Below are 24,886 nucleotides of genomic sequence, written 5' to 3'. Positions count from 1 at the left end.
CGCCATTTCATTAACAACTCACTCACATTTTGTTTTACTAATCATTAGAACCAACGTTCAGAACTACTTTAATAATGCTTTAAAGAATAGAAATTTGGTTCTCGGTGGAATGGAGTGTGCCACGTGGCAGATCCTCAACCTCTTAATTGCAGAAAAGGCAGAGACAGCTTCATGTAACAGTTTTATTATACCTGGACGTCTGGCTGCTAGAGAAAGAACCTTTCCACTCCATTTCTACTGCAACAACCTCATTCTCTCTCTCTCTCTCTCTCTCTCTCTCTCTCTCTCTCTCTCTCTATGGGTCCTTCTTAGCTTCTTTCGTACTTTGTAGTTTGTACATCCATACAGTTAGGTATTCTTTCCATGATCCACTTTATCTAATTTTCACTCAAACGCATAAACATATATATACTTGGTTTTCTCACTGTTTTGATGCCGAGTTATTCTCATGGAGAAACTTTGGATACTGGAAAAGTGTTTTCATTGAATTGGATTTCTGATTCTTCTAACTGAATCAACTTACTTCGGTTTCAGGATTTCAGCACAAGGCTTGGGCGATGGTGACCAAGTTCGTTGTCCGCAAATGGAGCTTTGTGATGAGGAAGAAGGATGTTAGAGATGAACGGCGTTCACAATCTTGCACCTAACAAGTTCACCTTTCGGTATTCACAAGCCTTGACATTTAATTTATTTTGATTTGAATGTTTCATTACACTCTATGCTACTTGTTTAGACTCCTAACCTGCTAAGTTCTAACAAAATTTATTGGATTAAACTTCTAAATGTAAAGAATCCAGCCATGCTTGTCCATCAAATCAAAACCAAAAAGAATTCAAATTTTCAGTTAATGGCTTTTGAACCAATTTAAAAATTTCCGTACGAAAAGGGCAAAGGTTCCAAAATGATGCATCTCAAAAATTTGATAAATGAGTAACCATTGATCAGGTCAATTGATTTGGTGCAACTATTTGTGCCTCCACGTTTTTTACATGGTAACATATACCCTGCACTCAGAATTTTTATTTTAAACAAGAAGGTTAATGTTGACTGTAATAATATTTCAGGACCTTTTTGTGAAGATTTTATCCTTCTGGAGATGAATGAAGAAAACGAGAATATAAAACCAAAGACTGATTTAGAACTCTTTCTGAATTATGCTAACCAGTGCGTTTGGAAAAATTTGAAAAATGAATCAGGTGCAGGTGCAAATGCAGCAGGTTCAAGAGTAGACATGACATATGCTGCCACTGACCCTCTATCTGAAATAGTTTGGTCTCCAGAAAACGGTTTATGTCTTAAATGTGCCGATTCAAGCTTTGCCGGTAAAAATAGTTCTCTTTTTCAGGATGTTGGACCGAGCAGTATGGTTATCACTCCACCACAAATTGTAAACACTGATAAGCCGGTTGAAGATATTTCTGTAAAACCTATAGCTATCATATGTACTGCCAAAGGTGATATTGCTGGAACAGATACTCATACTCCCACTATGCATCCAACAAGTGATTCAGGTGTCATGCCAAAGTGTAAAGCCTATGAAGAAAGTGATACAGGTGAAATTAACATCTTCTAATGCATCCTGTTGTTTCATATAGACAGGAAATTTGTTTTATTGTAATATTTGGATTCAAATAGGCCATTCTGAAGGAAACAATAATACATCAGTTATCCTAGTTAGTTGCATAGTTTAATTGGTGATTTCTAATTTGCTTAGTGTCCTATACCAGGCTTGCCGAATGATAAAAACAAGAATATAGTGAATCATAATGAGAACAATGCTTGTGATGAAGCCAACATTGGAGCTGATAAATTATCTGGGATAGAGGGAAACAAATTTTCTGCTATTTCAGGTATTGCTGTCATCACCACTTCTCTAGTTCTGTGGTGAAAAGAATCTAGGCATCTCATGGTTTTGCCTTTGCTTTTTCTAAACTCACATGTTAAAGGAAGAAACATCATTGAAACTTTTTTGTTAAAGAAAAATGTGAGTTCATCGGTCTTAAGCGTATTCTGGTTCCTATTTTCCTAGCAGGTCAGGTTGACCAAAGGCCATTGGATGGTTCATTACCTCAATCAGATGCGGCAAAACCAAGCATGGAGCGAAATCCTTCGCCAAGCAGGTGTTCCCATGGAGACACAGCTAAAGGCTCTGGTGTTCCAGGGACTAATATAGCATCTTCCAGCAGAGGCCCTCTAGAAAAACTGGAATCAACTGCGGAGAATGATTTAAGAACTCTCAGTGGTGCTGCTGCTTGTAAGGGGATTAAAAGGAAATCTCCAGATGCCGAACTGATGCGGCTACATGATAAGACTCTTGCAGTTTTGCAGTCTCCATGTAATAGCAAAATTCATATGACAATAAACAAGGGAAAAGATAAGTCCTTATCAGATGGGGGAGAAAATGTAAGATTATCAATGGAGGATGAGGACAGTCATTCAAGCGTTGAAAGCTGCAACAGCGGTGGTTTTTTCACCAGTTGTAAGAAGAGATGTCACTTTCAACAACAGTTAATGATTGGGAGTAAGAGAGTCAAAAAGCAAATCCAAGAAACTTCTGGTTCTAAGTCCTACGCTAAACAGGATAGCTCATTCATGAACTGGATTTCAAACATGGTGAAAGGATTTTCGCAATCAGTTCAAAATGAATCAAACATTTTGGCACTCACCCTGGCAAATCCAGATCATCAAAATGTAGCACCTGATGAGAGTCTTATTGCAATCAATGCCAATCAAGATCCCAAGCCAAAAAATACTGGATTCAAATCCATTTTTCAGGCCATATATTGTCCAACCTTGAAGAATGAGGTAGGAAAAAGAATGTCTCAAGTGGGTGAGGGTTGTGAAGATTTAGAAACAGGCAACATGATGCATGGAATAGAAGCTACTCCAATAACCTGTTGTGCAGAGAACAACAAGTCTGAAGCATCCAGTGGGAGAGATAATGCCGGTCCATCCTCACAGCCTACAGTTAAGCTTCTAAGTTATTTTCACGGTCATGAAAGCATAAAAAATGACACAATGGAGAACAAAAATTATTCCATCTTGGGCCTTAGCAAAGACAAAGAAGAAATGGTGTCAGATACATCTGCAACAAGACACAACACCAATAACACTGATAATGTGTATTCTAATCCTCTCTCTGAGAGAAAGGGAACAGATAACATCTTCAATAGAAGTGATGCTCTTCGAAGTCTGTGGATAACTCGATTTTCTCCGAAACTTCCAGCCCCCTTGACTACTTCTGAGAGAGGTGGATCGCAAGTCCCATCAACTAATGTCTCAAAGCTTCCCAATTCCGACAAACATATTTCTTATTTAAACAACTGCAAGACTGAAGAGACAAGAGAACATTCTCCTGATAATGCAGAGGCTCGGACTGCTTTTGAGGAAGATAGTGATCATAAATCAAAGCACCAGTTCATCCCTTTTTCATCTTCTTCAGGATTCAGAAATTCAGAACCAATGGCTTCAATGTTTGCAAAGAGATTAGGTGCCATCAAACATATCATACCCACAAAAAGAACAGATAGTACCACACAGGTACATTTCTTTTGTCTGTTTTGTGGGACAAGAGGTCACCAACTTGCTGATTGCTCAGATATTGCTGAAAGTGATGTGGAAGATTTGCAGAAGAATGTAACTTCATATGGAGGATATTCACATAGAGGATTGGAAGAACCTCCTTGTTTGTGCTTTAAGTGTTTTCAGTCCAATCACTGGGCAATTTCATGTCCCACTTCAATTTCAAAAAGAAAACATGTACCGGAAGTTAAAGCCTTGGTCAATGATAGTTTTCCTACTGGCAAGCATGTTAGCTCCAGCAATGAGGGCAGTGCCAGACTCCGACCTGGTGGAGATGACCAAATCTTTTCCAGCCGTCCTATTGATGCTGAAACTGTTCACCAAGGAGAAAGAAGTTTCAATTTGAAGCTGAAATTGAATGAAATTGTCCCCTCCATGATTGGATTCTGTGCTTCACTCGAGAAATACTGTAGTTCAAGTACAGAGGAAAACAAATTCAAAGAAAATCCTATCATCTCTCCACCCAGATTGTCAAAAAGGCAGATTTCAAACATACCAAAAGGAATCTCTGAGGCTGTTAGAAGCCTTCGATTGTCCCGCACCGACATCCTGAAGTAAGTAATGCAAGCCAACTATCCTATGCTAAAGTCATTTTCTGTATTAATACTAGTCATTGTATGGTTTTATGGTTCATGCATGATGCTAAAATGTTAAGGATGCAAGCAACTCTCAACCCCAGTATTGGTGCTTTCTCATTGACAGGGGAAATCTTTGCAAACATGAACAACTATTTTGATCTGGAATTGAAAACCATGGCTTGGAAATATTCATTTGAGAATAATTATAATCCAACACTTAAAGGATATTTGCAATTAATCTTACACCGGCGAAAATGAAGCAAGCTAACTAAATCAGGAAGTTTGTTAACTCAAAACAAAATTTGATAACCGGATCAATCGAATTATTACACATACATCTTATCAACAAAACAGCAACAGAATTACCAGGTACAAAAATGTTGTTATATATCAAAATTATACTTTAGGATGGAACAACAGATGAATTAGAATGCTTATAAATCTCCCTATAGTATATTCTAGTAGCCTCTATATTGGTAGTATTTCTTATAGTAAAGTATTCACTGACAATAAATGGATTAATGAACATAACAGGATTGTCTAAATTATATGCAGAGAGAGAGAGAGAGAGATGCATGTTTGTGATAAGTTTCCACAATTACAGTATCCTGTTGCTACTTATAAGACAAGTGGAGAGAGAGAGATGCATGTTTGTGTTAAGTTTCCACAATTACAGTATCCTGTTGCTACTTATAAGACAAGTGAATCTTTGCAACTTCAATTAACAGAGTGCACTTTTGCATCAGGTGGATAAGCGGTGACCGGGCGATATCAAATCTTGATGGATTTTTCTTGCGGCTGCGGCTTGGGAAGTGGGAAGAAGGGCTAGGAGGAACTGGATACCACGTGGCATCTATAAACGGTATAACTAAAATTCTTTGCATGATTTATGTTTTATGTCATGATTACTACTTACTAGTCTTTGGTTATCTTCTTTTTGGCTTAAAAATCATGGCTGCTGTTTTTACGTTTGTTTTTTGGTTTCTCTTCTTTCTTCTTGTGGTGTATCAACAGAGGGCCATGATCAGAGTTCTGAGCAGAATACAAGAAAGTCTCTCTCAGTGAATGTAGGAGGCATCAAGTGTATGGTTGAAAGTCAGTTCATATCCAATCATGATTTTCTTGAGGTAATAGCAAATCAATCCTTGTACAATTTATTTCCACTGAACAATGACCATAAATCAGTGATTGATGCAACTGTAAAATACATAGTATCTCAGATCTCTATCTCTCTAAGATGATAACTAGTCCACATTGCATCTAGTTCAGTCAGAGGGTCTCATGCTTGTTTATATCTTACTGAGTATTAAACAAAGTTTGCTTTCTGGTATTAATATGGATGAAGACCTATGTCCTACTCTTTTCATTTCATTAATTTTGCATGTGATTGCGATGGCAACTCTTAATATCATGAGCTAGTAATGTTTTCATCTGCTTGAAATTCACGTGATCCTGGTGCTCTTCTTCATTGTAGGAAGAAATCATGGAGTGGTGGTCCACCAAATCAGAAGCTGATACTGGGGTTCCATCTAAAGAAGATCTTATACAAAAGATTGAAAGAAAGAAACTGTTAGGCCTCTAGGCATGATATAGTTATTAGAACCACGCTGAGTATTATTAAGCTTCTCTTTTCTTCATTTTCTTATTCAATTAACTGTATATCAAAAGGAAGTTTAAGTGTTGAAATGTTGCTAAACTATCATTCTTCATCTTATACAAAGTATATCTCAAGAAATGAAATTAATACAAATATATAATTTCTGTATAGCCGGAAAGTGCATCTGTTAGTTGTTCCTTGCATGTATGTGATCATGTGCCTTTTGTTGAACACAGGCATGTGGCACCACTGAATGTACTTAGTGAAAGGATGGCGCACGTTTATTTCAGTATATTTTATAGTTCACAGTTTTACACATTCCTTTATTTAAGTATTACACCATCTCATCTTATCTTTCATTCTATCCCACTTTTAATATAATGACAGATATATTATTGAGATTATAATAAAATAATTCACATGTTTATTCTAAAATAGACATTTATTTTTATTTTTATTTTATGCGAATCTTATCACAAATATAGCAAGCATGCAGAATTATTAGAAGTAATGATGGTAACAGAAAGTAGTAATAGTACAAATTTGTAGTCCATGTGCTTAAAGAAACTAACAAATAATTGCTTTAGAGAAGCCATATCAGCAGCTGTCAGCAACTGTGAGACATTGTTGTGAGACTTCTTCATTCTTCACAACCATATCGTAGTTTTGTTCTCACAATATTTTGTGTCACTGTTGCACGGCAGCTTCTATGTCTTACTTAATTTAAACTACAACAAAAAATTGAGATTTTCAGAAACCCGTTTAATTCTATCATAAACTGATCTGCCCCCTCTTATTCAGGCTTCCTGCATGTAATGATCGCAAACTTAATTAGATCCTTCTTGAATCCTTCTATCATCAATGGCATAGCCAAAGCTCCTTTTATGGTTTTTAATCCTGCTCAAAATAATTCAAAGAAATTCAGCCTAGAAGCAGTATATATTATTCAATGGCAATGGATTTAACGAAAGCATTCTTGAAAAACAATAGCAATTTCAGAGGCACAGAATCCATCTATTTTTATTCATTCAACCTCGTTATTCACTTCCCCGAACTTGGAAGACCCTAAAATATCACTAGAGAGAAGGTGCAACAAATTAATGTCAAATGTAAATTTGATAGAGAAAGAGACCGGATGTAGCATAGACTGAGTTTTAAACGATAAAATAATTTAACAAAGTTATTATGATGATGCAACATTTTTCTACTTTTAATATGGTTCACACTTCACAGAACATGTAGACCAACCAACTCCTAGAAAAACAGATATTCAATTCCTATCATATAACGACAACTTGCAACTATTGTTATATTTATTATTTAATTGAGCATACAGAAAAATATTTGAATAGCTACATATTTATATACAGAATATAATATAGAGGTTGCTAGCTAACTAAAGAAATAGTATATAATTTTCAAAGATCTAGGTGTAAACAATTACTAATAGCACTTACCACTGCGCAAGAGTGAAGTAAGACCCTTCCATGATAATGCTGACCGTATGACAGCGGGCCAGAATGGAGCAACATAGGGAGACCAATCTTCTGACTTGATGTCCTGCCAAAGCATGGGGATAGGTTAAGTTATTTGAAGATCTCAAAGGGTCCATCTTCAATAATTGGACTTGGCTAAGTAATTCACCTGTAATGATAGGGACTCAAGCAATCTAACGTAATCAGCAGTTGAGCACCATGCTGGAAGATAGAATGCATCACATATCTTCTTCAAGTGTTTTTCTTCCCATGGCTTTAAGGATTCTTCATCAGGGCCAAGATCTCTGTGGCACCATGTTACTATTATTATGGTGGCACCCGGTGCAGCTACCCTAGCCAACTCACTCACAAACTGCAAGTGGGCAAATCAGAATCAAAAGGGAAGAGAAATAGCATTCAAGTTCATTATTCTCCTATGCAAAAACCATGTTTGGTTCGATGGATATCATTTCAAACTAAAATTTGTATGTATATTTCGGTGATTTTATTTTATCTTATTCAAACAAAATTTATTGTCTCAATTTTGCTTTTGAACATCAATTTTGTTTCAACTTAATATAATACTCCCAAAGTTAAATCAAATATAGAAATAAATATTTAGTTAATGTTTAATTAAGCTTGCCTCAGAGGAGAAGATAAATAAATGAAGTACAACCTTGGCTTTGTCAGGCATGTGTTCTCCACTTTCCATGGACCAAACAAGATCGAATTGCCCATCGGGAAATGGTTGGTCTAAAGCATCTGCCACTTGAAACGAAACCTGTACAAGTAACTCCATTAATATACATCAAAACTTGGATTGAGATTTTGATCTCCAACAAATTTATTGTTCTCAAGTTCCAGAATTAATCTCGTCACACATATTGGTCCTCTCTTTGCTCTTAATAAAACAACAATGAATTCCTTGTCCTCTTCAAAATAACAATGAAACAACCAATTTGATGACTTTCAAAGTAGTAAAACTTTGTTTAAAACTAGTGTTCGATTTGAAATATTTTGAGCTTGTTTGGAAGGTTAGGAATTAGAATTCACTCGAGAGTTGAATTTTTTTTTTTATCTTAAAACAACTAAAATATGAATTATTTGAATTCCTTTGAGAATTTTTTTTTTATTTTTTCAATAAATTTTAGCTAATGTGATAAAATATCAATTATAGTTCCAAAAATTTCGTATGCTTTAGTTATTTCAAAAGACTTAGAAATGAATAGGTACGGAATAAAGATATTTAAACCGCACAAGTAAAACACAGTTACAAATAATGAGAAATTAAAAGTGATGACATTCTACGTAATGTTAGAATTCCATCAAAAAGCTTTTCATTAGTTCAAAATAATCAATATGTAGAATCAAAGCAGGTGATTTTCACTATCAGTGGGAGTACTACTCCTCATCTAGCGCCCAACGCTTTACTAGGGTTTCATTGCGCCGCCTCCATGGTTACACCTTTCTTTGTCTTTTCTTCGTCAAACTCTTTTCCATCTTCTTCTATTTTTTTTTCTTAATTTCTTTTCCACTTAACTCCCTAATTTTCGTTTTCTCTCCCAATTCATTGCTCTTTTAATTCATTCCATTTTCTAATTCACTCATTCCATATATCTTATGTCTCTTTGGAATCATTGAATACCAATTCTGATTTTCTCTACACCATGAGCAACAAATCAGAGACTCAGAACCCTCATATAATTGCTATGACGGTGGAGGGTGCCAGCCTTCAAGTGGCACCCAAAGAAATATGAAACTGCTCTCGTGGAATTGTCGGAGTTTGGGGAGACCCCTAACAATCCACAATCTTAAAGGGATTTACAAATCCTACTCCCCCGAGGTTGGTTTTATCTGTGAAACAAAAAATCAATCTCGACAAGTTGAAGGAAAACTAAGATCTTGTGGTTTCAAGGAATGGTTTATTGTAGATCCGGATGGATTATCAGGGGTTTGGCAATGACATGGAAGGATGGTTGCACTGTTCAGATTTTACAGCATGGTAGATTTTTCATTGCGGCATCAGTTCTGACAGCTGGTTCTAATGATCCCTATGGTGTTCTAGGTGTTTATCTCAGTTCAAATGATCAACATAGAATGGCTCAATTTGCTGAATTAACTTCATTCACCCAACAGTTCGATGGTAAGGTTGTGTTAATGGGGGATTTTAATGCCATTTCTAATCAATTGGAGAAAGAAGGTGGGGGTGCTAAATCTCCTTCTTCTATTGAAACCTTTAATAGTTTTATTAATGATAATTTTCTGATTGATATTGGTATGGTCGGAAGACCATTCACTTGGTCAAATAGACGGATGGGTGATGAGTTGATACAGGAAAGACTGGACCGATTCCTGGTAGGAGTTAATTGGCAGCAACTCTATCCCAATGCAACGGTTCTTAGACTGTCAGAATCAGGCTCGGATCATGCCCCTCTTCTCCTAGATTCTAATCCGAGAACTGAGAGATCTAAACGCCGATTCAAATTCCAAGAAAGATGGTGTTCCAATGATGAAATACGGCAGATTGTTAGAGAGGTTTGGAATGAACGGATTGATGGTTCAGCCATATATATCCTAGCTCAAAAAATAAAGCGTTGTCGGCATAAGATTGTCAAATGGCAGCAAGATCACAGATCTAATTCGAAGGTGGAGATTGATTTACTACAGTCGGAATTAGAGGAACTTCGTTTAGCATGGAGGCGACATCATTTCAGAAATAGAGGACAAACTTGAACAAGCATTGCAAAATGAGGAATCTTATTGGAAAGATAAGTCTAGAGTCAAATGGCTCAAATCTGGTGATCAGAATACAGCATTCTTCCATCAGAAATTTAGAAATCGAACCCGAAGGAATAGAATTTGGCAACTAACTGGCAATGATGGTGAAGTGGCTACTTCAAATGCTGGTATTACTTCTGTGGCTGAATCTTATTTCAAGGACATCTTTTCCTCCACTTGTCATGAGAACCATGAACCTCTGTTTACTAATTTTGAACCTAAGGTTACAGCTCACATGAACCGTAGGCTTCAAAGACCAGTGACTATGGAGGAAGTGAAACGCGCAACATTTAGCATTCATCCTCAAAGTGCTCCAGGAGATGATGGTATGACAGCAAAATTTTTTCAAAGCTTCTGGAACATACTTAGTGGTGATGTGTTTCGAGCAGTTAAGAGCTTCTTCTCTGGGGGCAGAATCTTGAAGGGTTTTAATCACACTCAGATCTGTCTTATTTCCAAGATTTCTGATGCTAAAGATATGACTCAGGTAAGACCAATAAGCCTATCTTCAGTCTTTTACAAGATTATCTCCAAAGTATTTGTACATAGGCTTCAGAGTATGATGAATAGACTAATTAGCCCTACGCAGAGTGCTTTTATTAAAGGCAAGTTAATCTCTGATAATATCCTAATTGCTCACGAGTGTATGCATTACTTGAAGAACAAAAAAAGGGGTATCGAAAATGAAATGGCGCTAAAATTAGATATGAGTAAGGCATATGATAGGGTGGAATGGCACTTTCTTTGGTTTATATTGGAGAAGTTTGGTTTTGACTCTCGATGGATCATGTGGATTCGAGAATTAGTGACAACTGTTTCTTATTCTGTTATTGTGGAAGGACAACCTTATGGTTTCTTCAAACCAAATAGAAGTATTCGACAAGGAGATCCTCTATCCCCCTATCTTTTTCTTTTTTGTGCAGAAGGTCTCTCCTTCTTGCTACACAAGGCAGAACAAAACAGACTAATTCAGGGTCTTCAGATACATAGGCGATGTCCCAAGATCAACCACCTCCTGTTTGCTGATGATTCCATTTTATTCTGTAAGGCTAATCCTGAAGCATGTTCAAATATCCTGTATTTATTGAATTCTTATGAAAGCATCAGTGGCCAGATGGTAAATCTTAATAAATTTGCTGTATTCTTTAGCCACAACACTCCGTCCACTACTCGTACACTACTGGATAACTCTATGAATATTAATCATATTGGGGCTCAGGATAAATACCTTGGTTTGCCTTCTACAGTCTCTAAATCGAAAAAGGCTTCTTTTAGTATGATCAAAGAAAAGGTTCGGAAAAGAATCCAAGGGTGGAAGCGCAATCTTCTTTCGTCAGGTGGTAGACACATATTGCTTAAGGCAGTGGGAGAAGCTATTCCTATTTATACATTGTCTTGCTTCAAGTTTCCTGATGGTTTAATTTCGAAAATTCACTCTCTATTTTCTCAGTTCTGGTGGGGACAAAAAGGTTCTGAAAGGAGGATGGCTTGGATTAGCTGGGACACTATGACTCGCCCACGAAAAGAAGGAGGCCTTGGATTTAAAGATCTCAGAATCCAAAATCTGGCGCTTTTAGGCAAACAGTTTTGGCGACTTGTAACACAGCCTACTTCCTTATTATCCAAAATCTTAAGAGGTAAATACTTTAACAATGGTAATGCTATAACGGCAGAAATTGGAGTCTTACCTTCTTGGGGATGGAGGAGCATACTGGAAGGCCGAAAGATTGTTGAAAAAGGTCTTAATTGGACTGTGGGTACTGGTGAGGATATCCGAACCTTTGAGGATCCTTGGCTGCCTCCTCCGTATCCTTTAATGATTTCTGACATGCCAAATAGACAGGCTATTTCTGAGTTGTTTCTAAGAGTTAAAAATCTAATTACTGAAGATAGAAATTGGAATCAGAATCTCATTCAAGAACTATTTCTCCAAGACATTGCAAACAGGATTTTGTCAGTTAAAATTCAGCAGAGTAGGGACAAATTGCAATGGGATTTGAACAAATCCAAGCAATATGATACAGCTTCAGGTTACAGAATTTGCTATTTATTTTACCATCCGCCTCTGGAGCTTTGCCCTAATTATATGCAACAGAAAAAGCCGTGGATTGATCTATGGAAGTTGAACTTGCCTCACAAAATTAAGCTATTTATCTGGAAAGCTCTCCATGGCCGACTTCCGATGCTTGCTCAGATTCATCACCGCATCCCATCTATATCACCAATATGCCCTTGCTGTCATGAAGCAACGGAAACAGTCACTCATTGTTTGATCGATTGCTCTAGAATTAAAGACGTATGGTCTCAGAACTATCTTTGTCTTCCCCCCTCAGAGTTCTAATGATTTTTGGACATGGTGGACTGCATCAACAGAGATACTTAACCCGTTGAAGAATGCTGACCGTAATCCTCAATTGCTTGCCATCATTTGCTGGAACTGCTGGAAAGCTCGCAACCAGTTGATTTTTGAAGGTTCTACTTCTATGCCGTCTGCCATTCTAGCAAGCTCTGTCAAGTTGCTCCGTGAAATTCAAAGAACTCCCAGTTTAGGTCGTCATCTCCATGAGACAAGCTCTTAGGTGCATTCAATTTGATTTATCATTATTTCTTCTTTAATATTTTTCTTCGTTTTTCGACCACGCACCGTTGGATAAATACCTTCAGTGTAGTGTTTTTGGGAAATTCCCACCTTTTATTATGATGTCCTGCTTTTGGACATCTTTGTATTTCATTTTTTAATAATTAATGAAATATAACCTATTATCTTTGAAAAAAAAAGCAGGTGATTTTCGAGATTTACGCAGAAACATACACTTTAAATTTGAAGAAAAAAGTATTCACGTGAGAAAAATGCATTGGCTGGTGTATATCATGTATATGATCATTTACAAATTAAATCAAGAGGAGTTTGATTTTCAAATCAATTTTCACACCCTTCAAATTAATGGTAATGCTAAGGAGATAAAACAAATAGTCAAAATTTATTTTATTAATTATTATAATAATTAATAAATATTAAATAATACAAATTTTGGACTATTTTTTGTTAATTTCTTTTGATTACCAAACATTTCTAAAATTTTAATTCTATTCTATTAAGAGAAAATCTAGGGGCCAGAACTTTTATCAAAATCTAGCCAGCACTTAGCCAGCAAAAAGAAAATGAATAATTCTCCACCATTAGATGAAATCTCACACCATTAAAAATACTATTGATGGTTAATTGATGGCTACAACTCACAAAATCTATTGGCCCGTAACACTCTTCCAGAATATATTAAAGTCATTTTAAATTAAAGAATTAATTTTTTTTATATTATATTAAAATAATTTCAAACTATAGAATTGAATTTCAAATAGAATAAATTGAATTAATAGTCAAAATCATTTTCAGAAGATACTTCGATCTCCATTTTAGTTTTGAAAGATAAAATTAATCAAATTCTTACCTAAATAAATTTTTTAATCACGTTCGTTAATTTATTGATACTGCCGTTAACTTGGAACGTGAAGCGACAGCGCAGCATAGTAAACCGTGTCGTTTTGCATTCTTCATCCCAAAAATAAGCGTTCTCATTCGTTCTTCTTCTCGCACCTCCAGTGAAGCCTCATTGTCGTTGCACAGTGGTCTCGTCACCTCCGTTGTCGCTGGTGGAGGCCACCCCTGCACATGATTCTCATTGCTCGATCGCTCTCTCAATCGTCTTCTCCTTTTCTCACTCACGCATTGGGGAAGAAGGCTGAACCTAGAGCTGGGTTTCTTGACCCAATCGCCTTCTCCTTTTTCTGTTTTTGTTGTGCTCAAAATCATCATTCCTCTACTTCCATGGAACAAAAAATAATCCACACTAAAACAAATCTCCCCATTCAAAATTCAAATTAATTTCTCTAATGAAAATAATGAAACTAAAAATCACAGCAGAACAAAAGCAAAACTACCAACTTCAAATTAGAAACTAACATAAGTTTGCATGTGAAAAAAATCACAATAAATTTCACAATAAATTCCACAAATAAAATTTTAATTGACCAAGAACCCTTTGTCCTCTTGACAACCTACAGTGGAAAGACCAGCATGAACAGCGGGTGAGAAAGCGAGCCACCCATAAAGAGTCGCAATCGATCCGAAGAAAATAAAGCACCCAAAGAAGAAAATGAAACCCAAAGAGAAAATACGGCTATAGTAGTTCATGTCACAGTAACCACCGCTGCCACCGTTATTAGAACATACGCCACCGCCACCGCCACCGCCTCCGGTTACCTGACCCGTACCCATCTCGCAAAAGGGTCGCCGGAAGAGCTCCAAATTAAGGATTTTGAACCACACAAGATCTTGCAGCGCCATCGCAATGCACTACTTCAAACACAAGCATTTCACGCCAAAAAAGAAAAAAAAAGAAAGAGATTTTTGGAACGAAACAGAAGGATGACTGTTATGATAGGTGGTGATGGGAGAAATGGGCTTAATACCCCATCCTGGACATCAAACAGCGTCGTTTCAACTTTTGGAGGCAAAAAGAACAAAACTACGTCGTTTTAAAGTGTATTAAACATTAGCCATGTCATCAACTGAGATGATGGAAGGACAAACTCCATTAACGTAATTATTTTTCGGAGACTAATTTAATTAAGTTTATCTTTTGGAGACTAAATGGAGATTAAGGTATCTTTCAAAGACGATTTTAACTATTAACTCAAATTTTTATCTTAAGAAAAACAGATTCTTTTTTCGTATTAAATGTTTTTCAAACAAACTCTAAATTTAATTGAATGTTTACTGAAATAGTAATAATAGATTAATCAACCTTGTTGGCCAAACCCTGAGCAGCAGCAAGAGCATTAGCCCTTTGAACTTGAACAGGACTGAGAGTAATACCCACGGCTGTAGCTCCAAATTTTTGGGTCAGATACCTTGAACTTCCCCCAATCCCGCATCCAACATCCACTATCTTCTTCGGCCATTTCCTCTCATCCTCTGCTATGTAAGGCAACACACGCACATCAATCAAAACTCAATTAATTAATTAAATTAATAAACAAATAAAGGAAGTGAGAATTGACCTAGAGGAATAGAAGCAAATCGAAGAGCTTGTTCAATCATTTGAATCTGAGCAGCACGATGATCGGAGAGAGAGACGGTAGAATCGGGAGGGTAAAAGCCATGATGCATGTGGTCTCCCCAAATATCCTCCCAAATAGCAGAGGACTCGTCGTAGAATTCGGCAATACCTTTCTTAAGAACTCCATTCTCGTCAATCACTGTTGAATTCTTCCGCTCCAACTCCATTGCTCTGGCAGAAACAGTTCTGAAGAACGAAAAAGAAGAAAGAGAGGAAGAGAGCGAGAGATGCCTTTGCAGCGGTAGAAAACTGCGATTGCGAATTTGAGTATTAATAGTTTTAAAGGCGACTGTAGCAGTTGCCAATAAAGCCATACCCCCTATAATTTTTATTATTAAATATTATTATTACGCCTGCTTTTCTATGGCTCTGACAAGTGACAATCACAGTGGCCACTCTGTTCCATACAGATCTGGACGAATCGATAACGATTCTAGTCCAATACAATGGTTGTCTATGAGCAGAGGGAACTACTGATAATTATTTATCAACAAATATTTTTCATACAATTGAGTGAATTGACTAAACAGTTTATATCTTTTTGAGTATATCCTCCAGGGCTCCTACTTAAATCCGCACTCACAATCTACACCACCTAATTACTGTACGTAAAGGGATTTAAATTTTAACTAATTTTAGTTAATAGAGTAATCAACTCACTCGTTCAAGTATTAGAATTTAAATTTTATTTTATATGTAATATTTGTTGATTAACGATAAATTATTAAATTAAATTTAAATTTATTTTTAATTTATCAAAAAAAAATCAAGCATATGTTGTGCACTTGTGCTCATTTTTTTTACTGTAGTTTAACGTAGACAAAGATAAACCTACTTGGCTACTCATCTTCGCTACTGGCTTCATTCGGTTTCAACAGTAACTATAGCTAGGCATGAGGCATCGATCGTCTCCACCACAAGTACATGTACATCCTTCTAATATTAATGACATTAAATCATATTGACTTCAGAACTTAAAATTTTGATTGATGAAAGAATGACACTTCTCTTGTTTCAGTGAAATGTTTAAATAATAACAATAATAAAAGTTTACAATAATAAATGCATGTTATTTTAATTTAAGATGGTATATATATGATAAAATTGTGAAAGAATAAGAAAAGCAAAGATGCGAACTTTTATTGATTGTTGATTGATTTGATTTGAATTGAATTAAAGTGTGTTGTAAACTATGAGGGTAAAACTAAATATATATAGAGTATTGTCCTATGAAAGATAAAGTAAATAAAAATAAAATAAGAGAACTAAAGATAAGATAAAGATAAGATAATAAAGACTAAAATTATAATTGAATTTATATATTTTGTTGGACTGAATTTGTGGGTCACAAGACTTTTTTATTGTTGTCATGGAGCAGCCCAGAAATCGGTGAGGGCGAAATCTAAGTTAACAGTGCGTCGCGCATGTCGCGCGTACGCGCCAGGTGTGCGTGCACGCCGATAGACTTTTAGCCAATGTGCGCGTGCGCGTGATGTGCGAGTGCGCGCCCTTAAACGCCAGATCAACTATGTCAAATTGTATATCTTTGCGAAATTCCGGATGTTAGCTTTTCAACGCAACTGAAACCGCCTTATTTGGACCTCTGTAACTCAAGTTATGATTGATTGAATGCAAAGATGTCAGGCTTGACAGCTTTGCGATTCCTTCCACTTTTACATGCTTCCTTTCCATCAAATTCAGCCAAATGTTATCTAAAATAAACAGAATTGCGCAAGACTCAAAGTAGCATCCATAATGGCTACATCCTAATTAATTCTTGATTAAATTCAATAATTTAAATACAAATTCATTAGGAAAAGATAGAAAAGATGCTCAGATGCTCACACGTCTCAGAGAAGAAAAGTGTTAAATGTTGTTGATTTATTAATGATGATAGAGGAGATCTTAAATTCAATAGGATTACAAGTAACGTATAGTGTTGCTGAAAAAGTGTAGACAATAGAGTTATGGCTGGTAATAAGTAGTATAGGATAAGATTTTGACTCTATTCTAATTTTATTTGTGAGTTAAAAATTTTATTAAAATTCTACTCTATATTATTTGTAGGTTGAAAATTTTTTTAATTCTAACTTTAACCGTACCCTAAAGTTCTAAATCTTATTCTACCCTATTTTACCTATAAAAATATCAATTTTTTAAAATAAATATAAAATTTAATTATTTCGAATTTTATACATATTAATAAAATAAAAAATTAATGCTCTAAATTATTAAATTAACTAATTAATTTAGTAGTTACCCATTTATTATAAGTCATTACATGAGAGAAATTGTAAATTTAACTCTCACCTTATTTTTTGTATACGTAATTTTTATAAAATATGTGTTATATATGGAGTGCATGTAGAGTAGGATAGAATACACCCTAAATTCATATTCTACCTTATCTGCAAACATACTTAGATCAATATAATTTTTATCTTATTCGTAACGGATCGAATAATTTACTATATTTAAATAGATTAGATCGAATTAAATACCTACAAATAAGATATGAATTGCCAATCCTAAATAGTATTTCGCTTTTCATGACAAAAAGATTAAAAGACAAAAGTATGGACCATATTACAAATTTTCATTTAGCAAGAGACGTGTAGGAATTTTTTGTTGTTGTGTTGAAATCTCTTAATTAATAATTTAGCATATCTTGATGGCCGTTCTTTCGTGAAAACACAAAAAAATAAATACAAATAGATTTTTAAAAATTTATATTTAGGATAAATTAAATTTTTTTAAAAATATCAATAATTTTTTAAAAAATAAACGTAAATAAATTGGTTTAAATTAAAATTTTTAATTTTAATTATAAAGATTAATTTAAAAATATTATATTATATTTATTATTTTAAAAAATTTTGTTATATTTTTTTTAAATTAGTCAATTTAAAATGTAAATTTTTTAATTTATTTATTATTTTATTCTAAAATAAATTGAGTCCCACCAAAACGAGTGCACGTTTCTCGTGTGCTATCGTGAACGCCAAATTGAGTCCCACCTACATTGTCTTGCTGTAGGCCTTATAAACACGTGTTGTCCTGTTTCAAATTTGAAGTTACATATAATTTCCCGTCCAAAAAAAAAAGTTACATATAATTTAGGTTAGATTTAGATGAATTGCAAGGTTTTGAGAACTAAATCTGTCAGTTAAATTGTTTTAGTCATTGATTTATGGGTTTAATTGGTTCAATTATAGACACCAAAAAAAAATATTAAAACACCAAAAAAAATTGGTTCAATCGATAATTCAATAAAAAAATATTTTAAAATAAATTAATAAATAAGTTATAAATATATAAGTATTAAGTTGAAGATATAGGGTTGTATGAAGTTTTTTTAATAGTGGTGAATTATTCTTTTAGAATAATAATCAAATACACATTGTAAAAAATTAGCATCAAAATATTAATAATAATTCAGGTACTCAAACTTTATTTTTTATAAATAATTCATGTGTTGAAGATGTAAATATATAATACTTAAATAATGCATATAGTAATCATATGTTTAATAGAAAGGAATTATTTTTTTCATTAGATGATTTAGTTAAACTATTATTGAAGTTTGGTAATAGTACGAAGATTCTTATCGAAGAAAAAAGGGCATATATCAATTAGATTAAAAAATGGTTCTCTGAGTTATATTTCTAATGTTTTTTATACTCCTGAACTTGATTACAATTTACTGAGTATAGGACAGTTATCTGAGAAGGAATATAAGATGATAACATATCGTAGATATTACACTGTGTTTGACAACAACGGAATGTTCATAGATAAAACAAAGATGACTTCAAACAGAATATTTTCATTGAAATTCAACATGTTAATTTCTCTTGCATGAATTCTATAATACTTGATGATAGCTAGTTGTGACATATGCGGTTTGAGCATTTTCATTTTTCCGGACTACCTATCAAGAAAAGACTTGTTTCTGGGCTACCACAAGTTCTATTCCTAATTGTGTTTGTAAGATTCGTCAAATGAAAAAGAAGCACAGAAATCTATTTCCTACAGAAAAGTCATAGAAAGCTAGAAAATTACTTGAAATTGTGCATTCATATCTTTATTCTATTGAAGTTCCAAGTAATAGTAGTAGTAGGTTGATGAGCGGATAATTTGTACGCTTTTTGGCATTGTTTTTAGTATGTTTTTAGTAGTTTTAGTTGAGTTCTTAGTATATTTTTATTAGTTTTTAGTTAAAATTCACTTTTCTAGACTTTACTATGAGTTTGTGTGTTTTTCTGTGATTTCAGGTATTTTCTGGCTGAAATTGAGGGATCTGAGCAAAAATCTGATCCAGAGACTCAAAAGGACTGCAGATGCTGTTGGATTCTGACCTCCCTGCACTCGAAGTGGATTTTCTGGAGCTACAGAAGCCCAATTGGCGCGCTCTCAACGGCGTTGGAAAGTAGACATCCTGGGCTTTCCAGCAATATATGATAGTCCATACTTTGCCCAAGATTTGATGGCCCAAACCGGCGTTCAAAGTCACCTACAGAAATTCCAGCGTTAAACGCCGGAACTGGCACCTAAATGGGAGTTAAACGCCCAAACTGGCATAAAAGCTGGCGTTTAACTCCAGAAAAGGTCTCTACACGAAAATGCTTCAATGCTCAGCCCAAGCACACACCAAGTGGGCCCGGAAGTGGATTTTTATGTCATTTACTCATCTCTGTACACCCTAGGCTACTAGTTTTCTATATATAGGACCTTTTACTATTGTATTTTCATCTTGGGACATCTAGTTCTTAGATCATTTGGAGCTGGCCTCACGGCCATGCCTAGACCTTGTTCTTATGTATTTTCAACGGTGGAGTTTCTACACACCATAGATTAAGGTGTGGAGCTCTGCTGTACCTCGAGTATTAATACAATTACTATTGTTCTTCTATTCAATTCCGCTTGTTCTTTGTCCAAGATATCACTTGTTCTTCAACTTGATGAATGTGATGATTGACACTCATCATCATTCTCACTCATGAACAAAGTGACTGACAACCACTCTTGTTCTACAAGCATCTGAGGCTTAGTGAATATCTCTTGGATTCCTGATAACACGATGCGGGGTTGATCGCCTGACAACCGAGTGCTCGCCTGACAAACGAGCCAGCCATTCCGTGAGATCAGAGTCTTCGTGGTATAGGCAAGAACTGATGGCGGCATTCAAGAGAATCCGGAAGGTCTAACCTTGTCTGTGGTATTCTGAGTAGAATTCAATGATTGAATGACTGTGACGTGCTTCAAACTCCTAGCAGGCTAGGGCGTTAGTGACAGACGCAAAAGAATCAATGGATTCTATTCCGGCCTGAACGAGAACCGACAGATGATTAGCCTATGCTGTGACAGAGCATCAGGGACGTATTTTCACTGAGAGGATGGGAGGTAGCTGCTGACAACAGTGAAACCCTACACGAGCTTGCCATGGAAAGGAGTAAGAAGGATTGGATGAAGGCAGTAGGAAAGCAGAGAGACGGAAGGGAAGGCATCTTCATACGCTTGTCTGAAGCTCTTACACCAATGATATACATAAGTATCTCTATCTTATCTTTATGCTTTATTCGTTCATCAATATACCCATTTGAGTCTGCCTGACTGAGATTTACAAGGTGACCATAGCTTGCTTCATACCACCAATCTCCGTGGGATCGACCCTTACTCGCGTAAGGTTTATTACTTGGACGACCCAGTGCACTTGCTGGTTAGTTGTGCGAAGTTGTGTTTATGCCATGGTATTGAGCACCAAGGCTTTGGAGCCATTACTAGGGATTGTTTATGTTTCGAAAAGTATTGATCACAATTTCGTGCACCAAGTTTTTGGCGCCGTTGCCGGGGATTGTTCTTGTGTATGGACAACTGACGGTTCATCTTGTTGCTTAGATTAGGTATTATTTTTCTTCAGAGTTCTTAAGAATGAATTCTAGTGTTTCAAGGTGATGTTCTTATCATCACCAAAGCTGATTGATCATCATCAATTTAGCTCTTGAATGCAATGTCCTGCTGAAGCTTAGCCGGCCATGTCCAATTCCTTTAGACTAAAGCTTTAGACTAACATTGCATGATTCCTGGAATTCTCATTAAGAATTTTGATACCTTTATTTTTCTTTTCATATAATTTTCGAAAAAGCACAAAAAAATTACAAAATCATAAAAACCAAAAAAAAAATATTTCTTGTTTGAGTCTAGAGTCTCATCTTAAGTTTGGTGTCAATTGCATGTTTCTATTCTTCTTGCATTTTTCAAATTCATTCATGTGTTTTAAGGATCTTCAAGTAATTCTTGATGATTTCTTACTCTAATCTTTGAATTCTCTTGACTTGAGTGTTTATGTGTCTCATATGCATTCTCATTAGTGTCAGTAGTATACAAACTGCTAAGTTTGGTGTCTTGCATGCATTGTTATTTGATTTTAGTTGCATTTTGATTATTAAAAATCCAAAAAATTTTTATTTGTGTCTTTTCAAGTCAATAATACAGAGAATTGAAGATTCAGAACATACTGCAGAGGAATTATACAGAAAAAGCTGGGCATTCAAAATGCCCAGTGAAGAAGACAGACTGGCGTTTAAACGCCAGCTAGGGTGCCTGGCTGGGCGTTTAACGCCCAAAAGGGTATAGTTTTGGGCGTTAAACGCCAGAATGTGCACCATTCTGGGCGTTTAACGCCAGGATGGCAAAAGGGGAAGATTTTGTTTTCAAAATCAATTTTTTTCAAGTTTTCAAAGTTTTTCAAAATCAAATCTTTTTCAAATCATATCTTTTCAATCAAATGTTTTCAAAATCAATTTCTTTCCTTTTTCAAAGATACTTACTAACAATTAATGATTTGATTGAACATTTTTTGCCTTTTCTGTTGAGGAAGGTTTTATGTTTGAATCATATCTTTTCTTGTTAGGCAAGTCATTAATTTTTAAAATCATATCTTTTAAAATTATTTTCAAATCATATCTTTTTAATCACAGTTTTCAATCAAATCTTTTTAATTTCTAATTTCAAAATCTTTTTCAAAAATCACTTGATTTCTTTTCCACTCTTATTTTCGAAAATCAATTAAGTGTTTTTCAAAATGTTTTCAAAATCTTTTACTTAATTTTCGAAAATTACTTCCCTTCTTCTCACATCCTTTTGTTTATGGACTAACACTATCCCTTAATGCAAAATTCAAACTCCATCTTCTTTGATAAGTTCGAATTTTCTACTTCTGTCTTCTATTTCTCTTCTTCCTCTGACACCTCAAGGAATCTCTATACTGTGACATAGAGGATTCCATATTTTCTTGTTCTCTTCTCTTTCATATGAGCAGGAACAAGGACAAAGGCATTCTTGTTGAAGCTGACCCTGAACCTGAAAGGACCTTGAAGCGAAAGCTAAGAGAAGCCAAGGCACAACTCTCTGTAGAGAACCTAACCGAATTCTTCAAAGAAGAAGAAGAACCCATGGCAGCCGAAAACAACAACAATGCCAACAATGCAAGGAAGGTGCTGGGTGACTTTACTGCACCTACTCCCGACTTCTATGGGAGAAGCATCTCTATCCCTGCCATTGGAGCAAACAACTTTGAGCTTAAGCCTCAGTTGGTTTCTCTAATGCAACAGAATTGCAAGTTCCATGGACTTCCAATGGAAGATCCTCATCAGTTTTTAACTGAGTTCTTGCAAATCTGTGACACATACAAGACTAATGGGGTTGACCCTGAGGTCTACAGACTGATGCTATTCCCTTTTGCTGTAAGAGACAGAGCTAGAATATGGTTGGACTCTCAACCAAAAGAAAGCCTGGACTCATGGGAAAAGCTAGTCAATGCCTTCTTGGCAAAGTTCTTTCCACCTCAAAAATTGAGTAAGCTTAGAGTGGAAGTCCAAACCTTCAGACAGAAGGATAGTGAATCCCTCTATGAAGCTTGGGAAAGATACAAACAATTGATCAGAAAATGTCCTTCAGACATGCTTTCTGAATAGAGCATCATAGGTATTTTCTATGATGGTATCTCTGAACTATCCAAGATGTCTTTGGATAGTTCTGCTGAAGGATCTCTTCATCTGAAGAAGACGCCTACAGAGGCTCAAGAGCTCATTGAAATGGTTGCAAATAACCAATTCATGTACACTTCTGAAAGGAATCCTGTGAACAATGGGACTAGTCAGAAGAAAGGAGTTCTTGAGATTGATGCTCTGAATGCTATACTGGCTCAGAACAAGATATTGACTCAACAAGTCAATTTAATTTCTCAAAGTCTGTCTGGAATGCAAAATGCACCAAGCAGTACTAAGGATGCTTCATCTGAAGAAGAAGCTTATGACTTAGCAACCATGGTCTCTGATCTAATCAAAACCACTCAAAGTTTCATGACTGAAACAAGGTCCTCCATTAGGAATTTGGAGGCACAAGTGGGACAGCTGAGCAAGAAACTTACTGAACTCCCTCCAAGTACTCTTCCAAGCAATACAGAAAAAAAAAATCCAAAAGGAGAGTGCAAAGCCATAACCATGGCCGAATTTGGAGAGGAAAGAGAGGAGGTGGACGCCACTGAGGAAGACCTCAATGGGCGTGCACTAGCCTCCTCTGAGTTTCCTAATGAGGAACCATGGGAATCTGAGGCTCAAAATGAGACCATAGAGATTCCATTGGACTTACTTCTGCCATTCATGAGCTCTAATGAGTATTCTTCCTCTGAAGAGGATGAGTATGTCACTGAAGAGCAAGTTGCTAAATACCTTGGAGCAATCATGAAGCTAAATGACAAGTTATTTGGAAATGAGACTTGGGAGGATGAACCTCCTTTGCTCACCAAAGAACTGGATGACTTGTCTAGGCAGAAATTACCTCAAAAGAGACAAGATCCTGGAAAGTTTTCCATACCTTGTACCATAGGCACCATGACCTTCAAGAAGGCTCTGTGTGACTTAGGGTCAAAGTGTAAACCTCATGCCTCTCTCAGTAATGGAGAAGCTAAGGATCTTTGAGGTGCAAGCTGCAAGAATCTCACTAGAGATGGCAGACAACTCAAGAAAACAAGCTCATGGACTTGTAGAGGATGTCTTGGTAAAGACTGAAGGCCATTACATCCCTACTGATTTTATAGTCCTAGAGACTGGGAAGTGCATGGATGAATCCATCATCCTTGGCAGACCCTTCTTAGCCACAGCAAAGGCTGTGATTGATGTTGATGGAGGTAAACTGATCATTCAAGTGAATGAAGAATCCTTTGTGTTTAAGACTCAAGGATACCCCTCTGTCACCATAGAGAAGAAGCATGAAGAGCTTCTCTCAAATCAGAGTCAAATAGAGCCCCCACAGTCAAACTCTAAGTTTGGTGTTGGGAGGCCACTGCCAAACTCTAAGTTTGGTGTTGAACCCCCACATTCAAACTCTAAGTTTGGTGTTGGGAGGTTCCAACATTGCTCTGAGAAAATGTGAGGCTCCATGAGAGCCATCTGTCAAGCTACTGACATTAAAGAAGCGCTTGTTGGGAGGCAACCCAATGTTATATTTTGACTATTTTCTTTTGTTATTTTATGTTTTTTTGTAGGTTGATGATCATGAGAAGACACAAAATCAATTGAAAAAGCAAAAACAGAATGAAAAACAGGAAGAAAAACAGCACACCCTGGAGGAAGAACTCACTGGCGTTTAAACGCCAGTGAGGCTAGCAGTTGGGCGTTTAACGCCCAGTCTGGCACCATTCTGGGCGTTTAACGCCAGAAAGGGGCACCAGATTGGCGTTAAACGCCAGGAAAG

General features: G+C 36.0%; 2 protein-coding genes and 1 non-coding gene across 7 annotated transcripts; 1 reads left to right on the top strand and 2 right to left on the bottom strand.

Moving 5' to 3' along the window:
* Positions 1-221: 221 nt before the first annotated feature.
* On the top strand, positions 222-6,031 carry LOC130983198 (uncharacterized). Of its 5 annotated transcripts, none has more exons than XM_057907383.1 (8): positions 222-352; positions 535-662; positions 1,065-1,553; positions 1,728-1,850; positions 2,030-4,136; positions 4,907-5,022; positions 5,175-5,287; positions 5,635-6,031. In XM_057907383.1, the coding sequence occupies exons 3-8, from the start codon at positions 1,097-1,099 to the stop codon at positions 5,740-5,742; spliced, it is 3,024 nt and encodes a 1,007-aa protein (XP_057763366.1). In that variant the 5' UTR covers positions 222-352; positions 535-662; positions 1,065-1,096; the 3' UTR covers positions 5,743-6,031. The 5 variants fall into 5 exon arrangements, with proteins under 5 accessions (XP_057763366.1, XP_057763369.1, XP_057763368.1 ...); XM_057907386.1 differs by having other exon boundaries at positions 1,197-1,553; positions 5,635-6,030; XM_057907385.1 differs by having other exon boundaries at positions 2,033-4,136; positions 5,635-6,030.
* Positions 6,032-6,213: 182 nt separating this feature from the next.
* On the bottom strand, positions 6,214-15,645 carry LOC130982150 (tocopherol O-methyltransferase, chloroplastic-like). The gene is made up of 6 exons (XM_057906026.1): positions 15,072-15,645; positions 14,816-14,985; positions 7,909-8,013; positions 7,402-7,605; positions 7,215-7,317; positions 6,214-6,654 (listed from the first exon to the last, which is right to left on the bottom strand). Exons 1-6 carry the CDS (start codon positions 15,442-15,444, stop codon positions 6,551-6,553), a joined length of 1,059 nt encoding a protein of 352 aa, XP_057762009.1. The 5' UTR covers positions 15,445-15,645; the 3' UTR covers positions 6,214-6,550.
* Positions 15,646-22,989: 7,344 nt separating this feature from the next.
* Positions 22,990-23,097, bottom strand: LOC130983792 (small nucleolar RNA R71). The gene has a single exon (XR_009087768.1). It is a non-coding gene; the product is annotated as a small nucleolar RNA R71 (small nucleolar RNA).
* Between the last annotated feature and the right edge of the window lie 1,789 nt (positions 23,098-24,886).

This window comes from Arachis stenosperma, chromosome 5 (assembly GCF_014773155.1).
Source record: "Arachis stenosperma cultivar V10309 chromosome 5, arast.V10309.gnm1.PFL2, whole genome shotgun sequence".
Taxonomy (NCBI): domain Eukaryota; kingdom Viridiplantae; phylum Streptophyta; class Magnoliopsida; order Fabales; family Fabaceae; genus Arachis; species Arachis stenosperma.
This window is presented reverse-complemented; position numbering and strand designations above follow the sequence as displayed.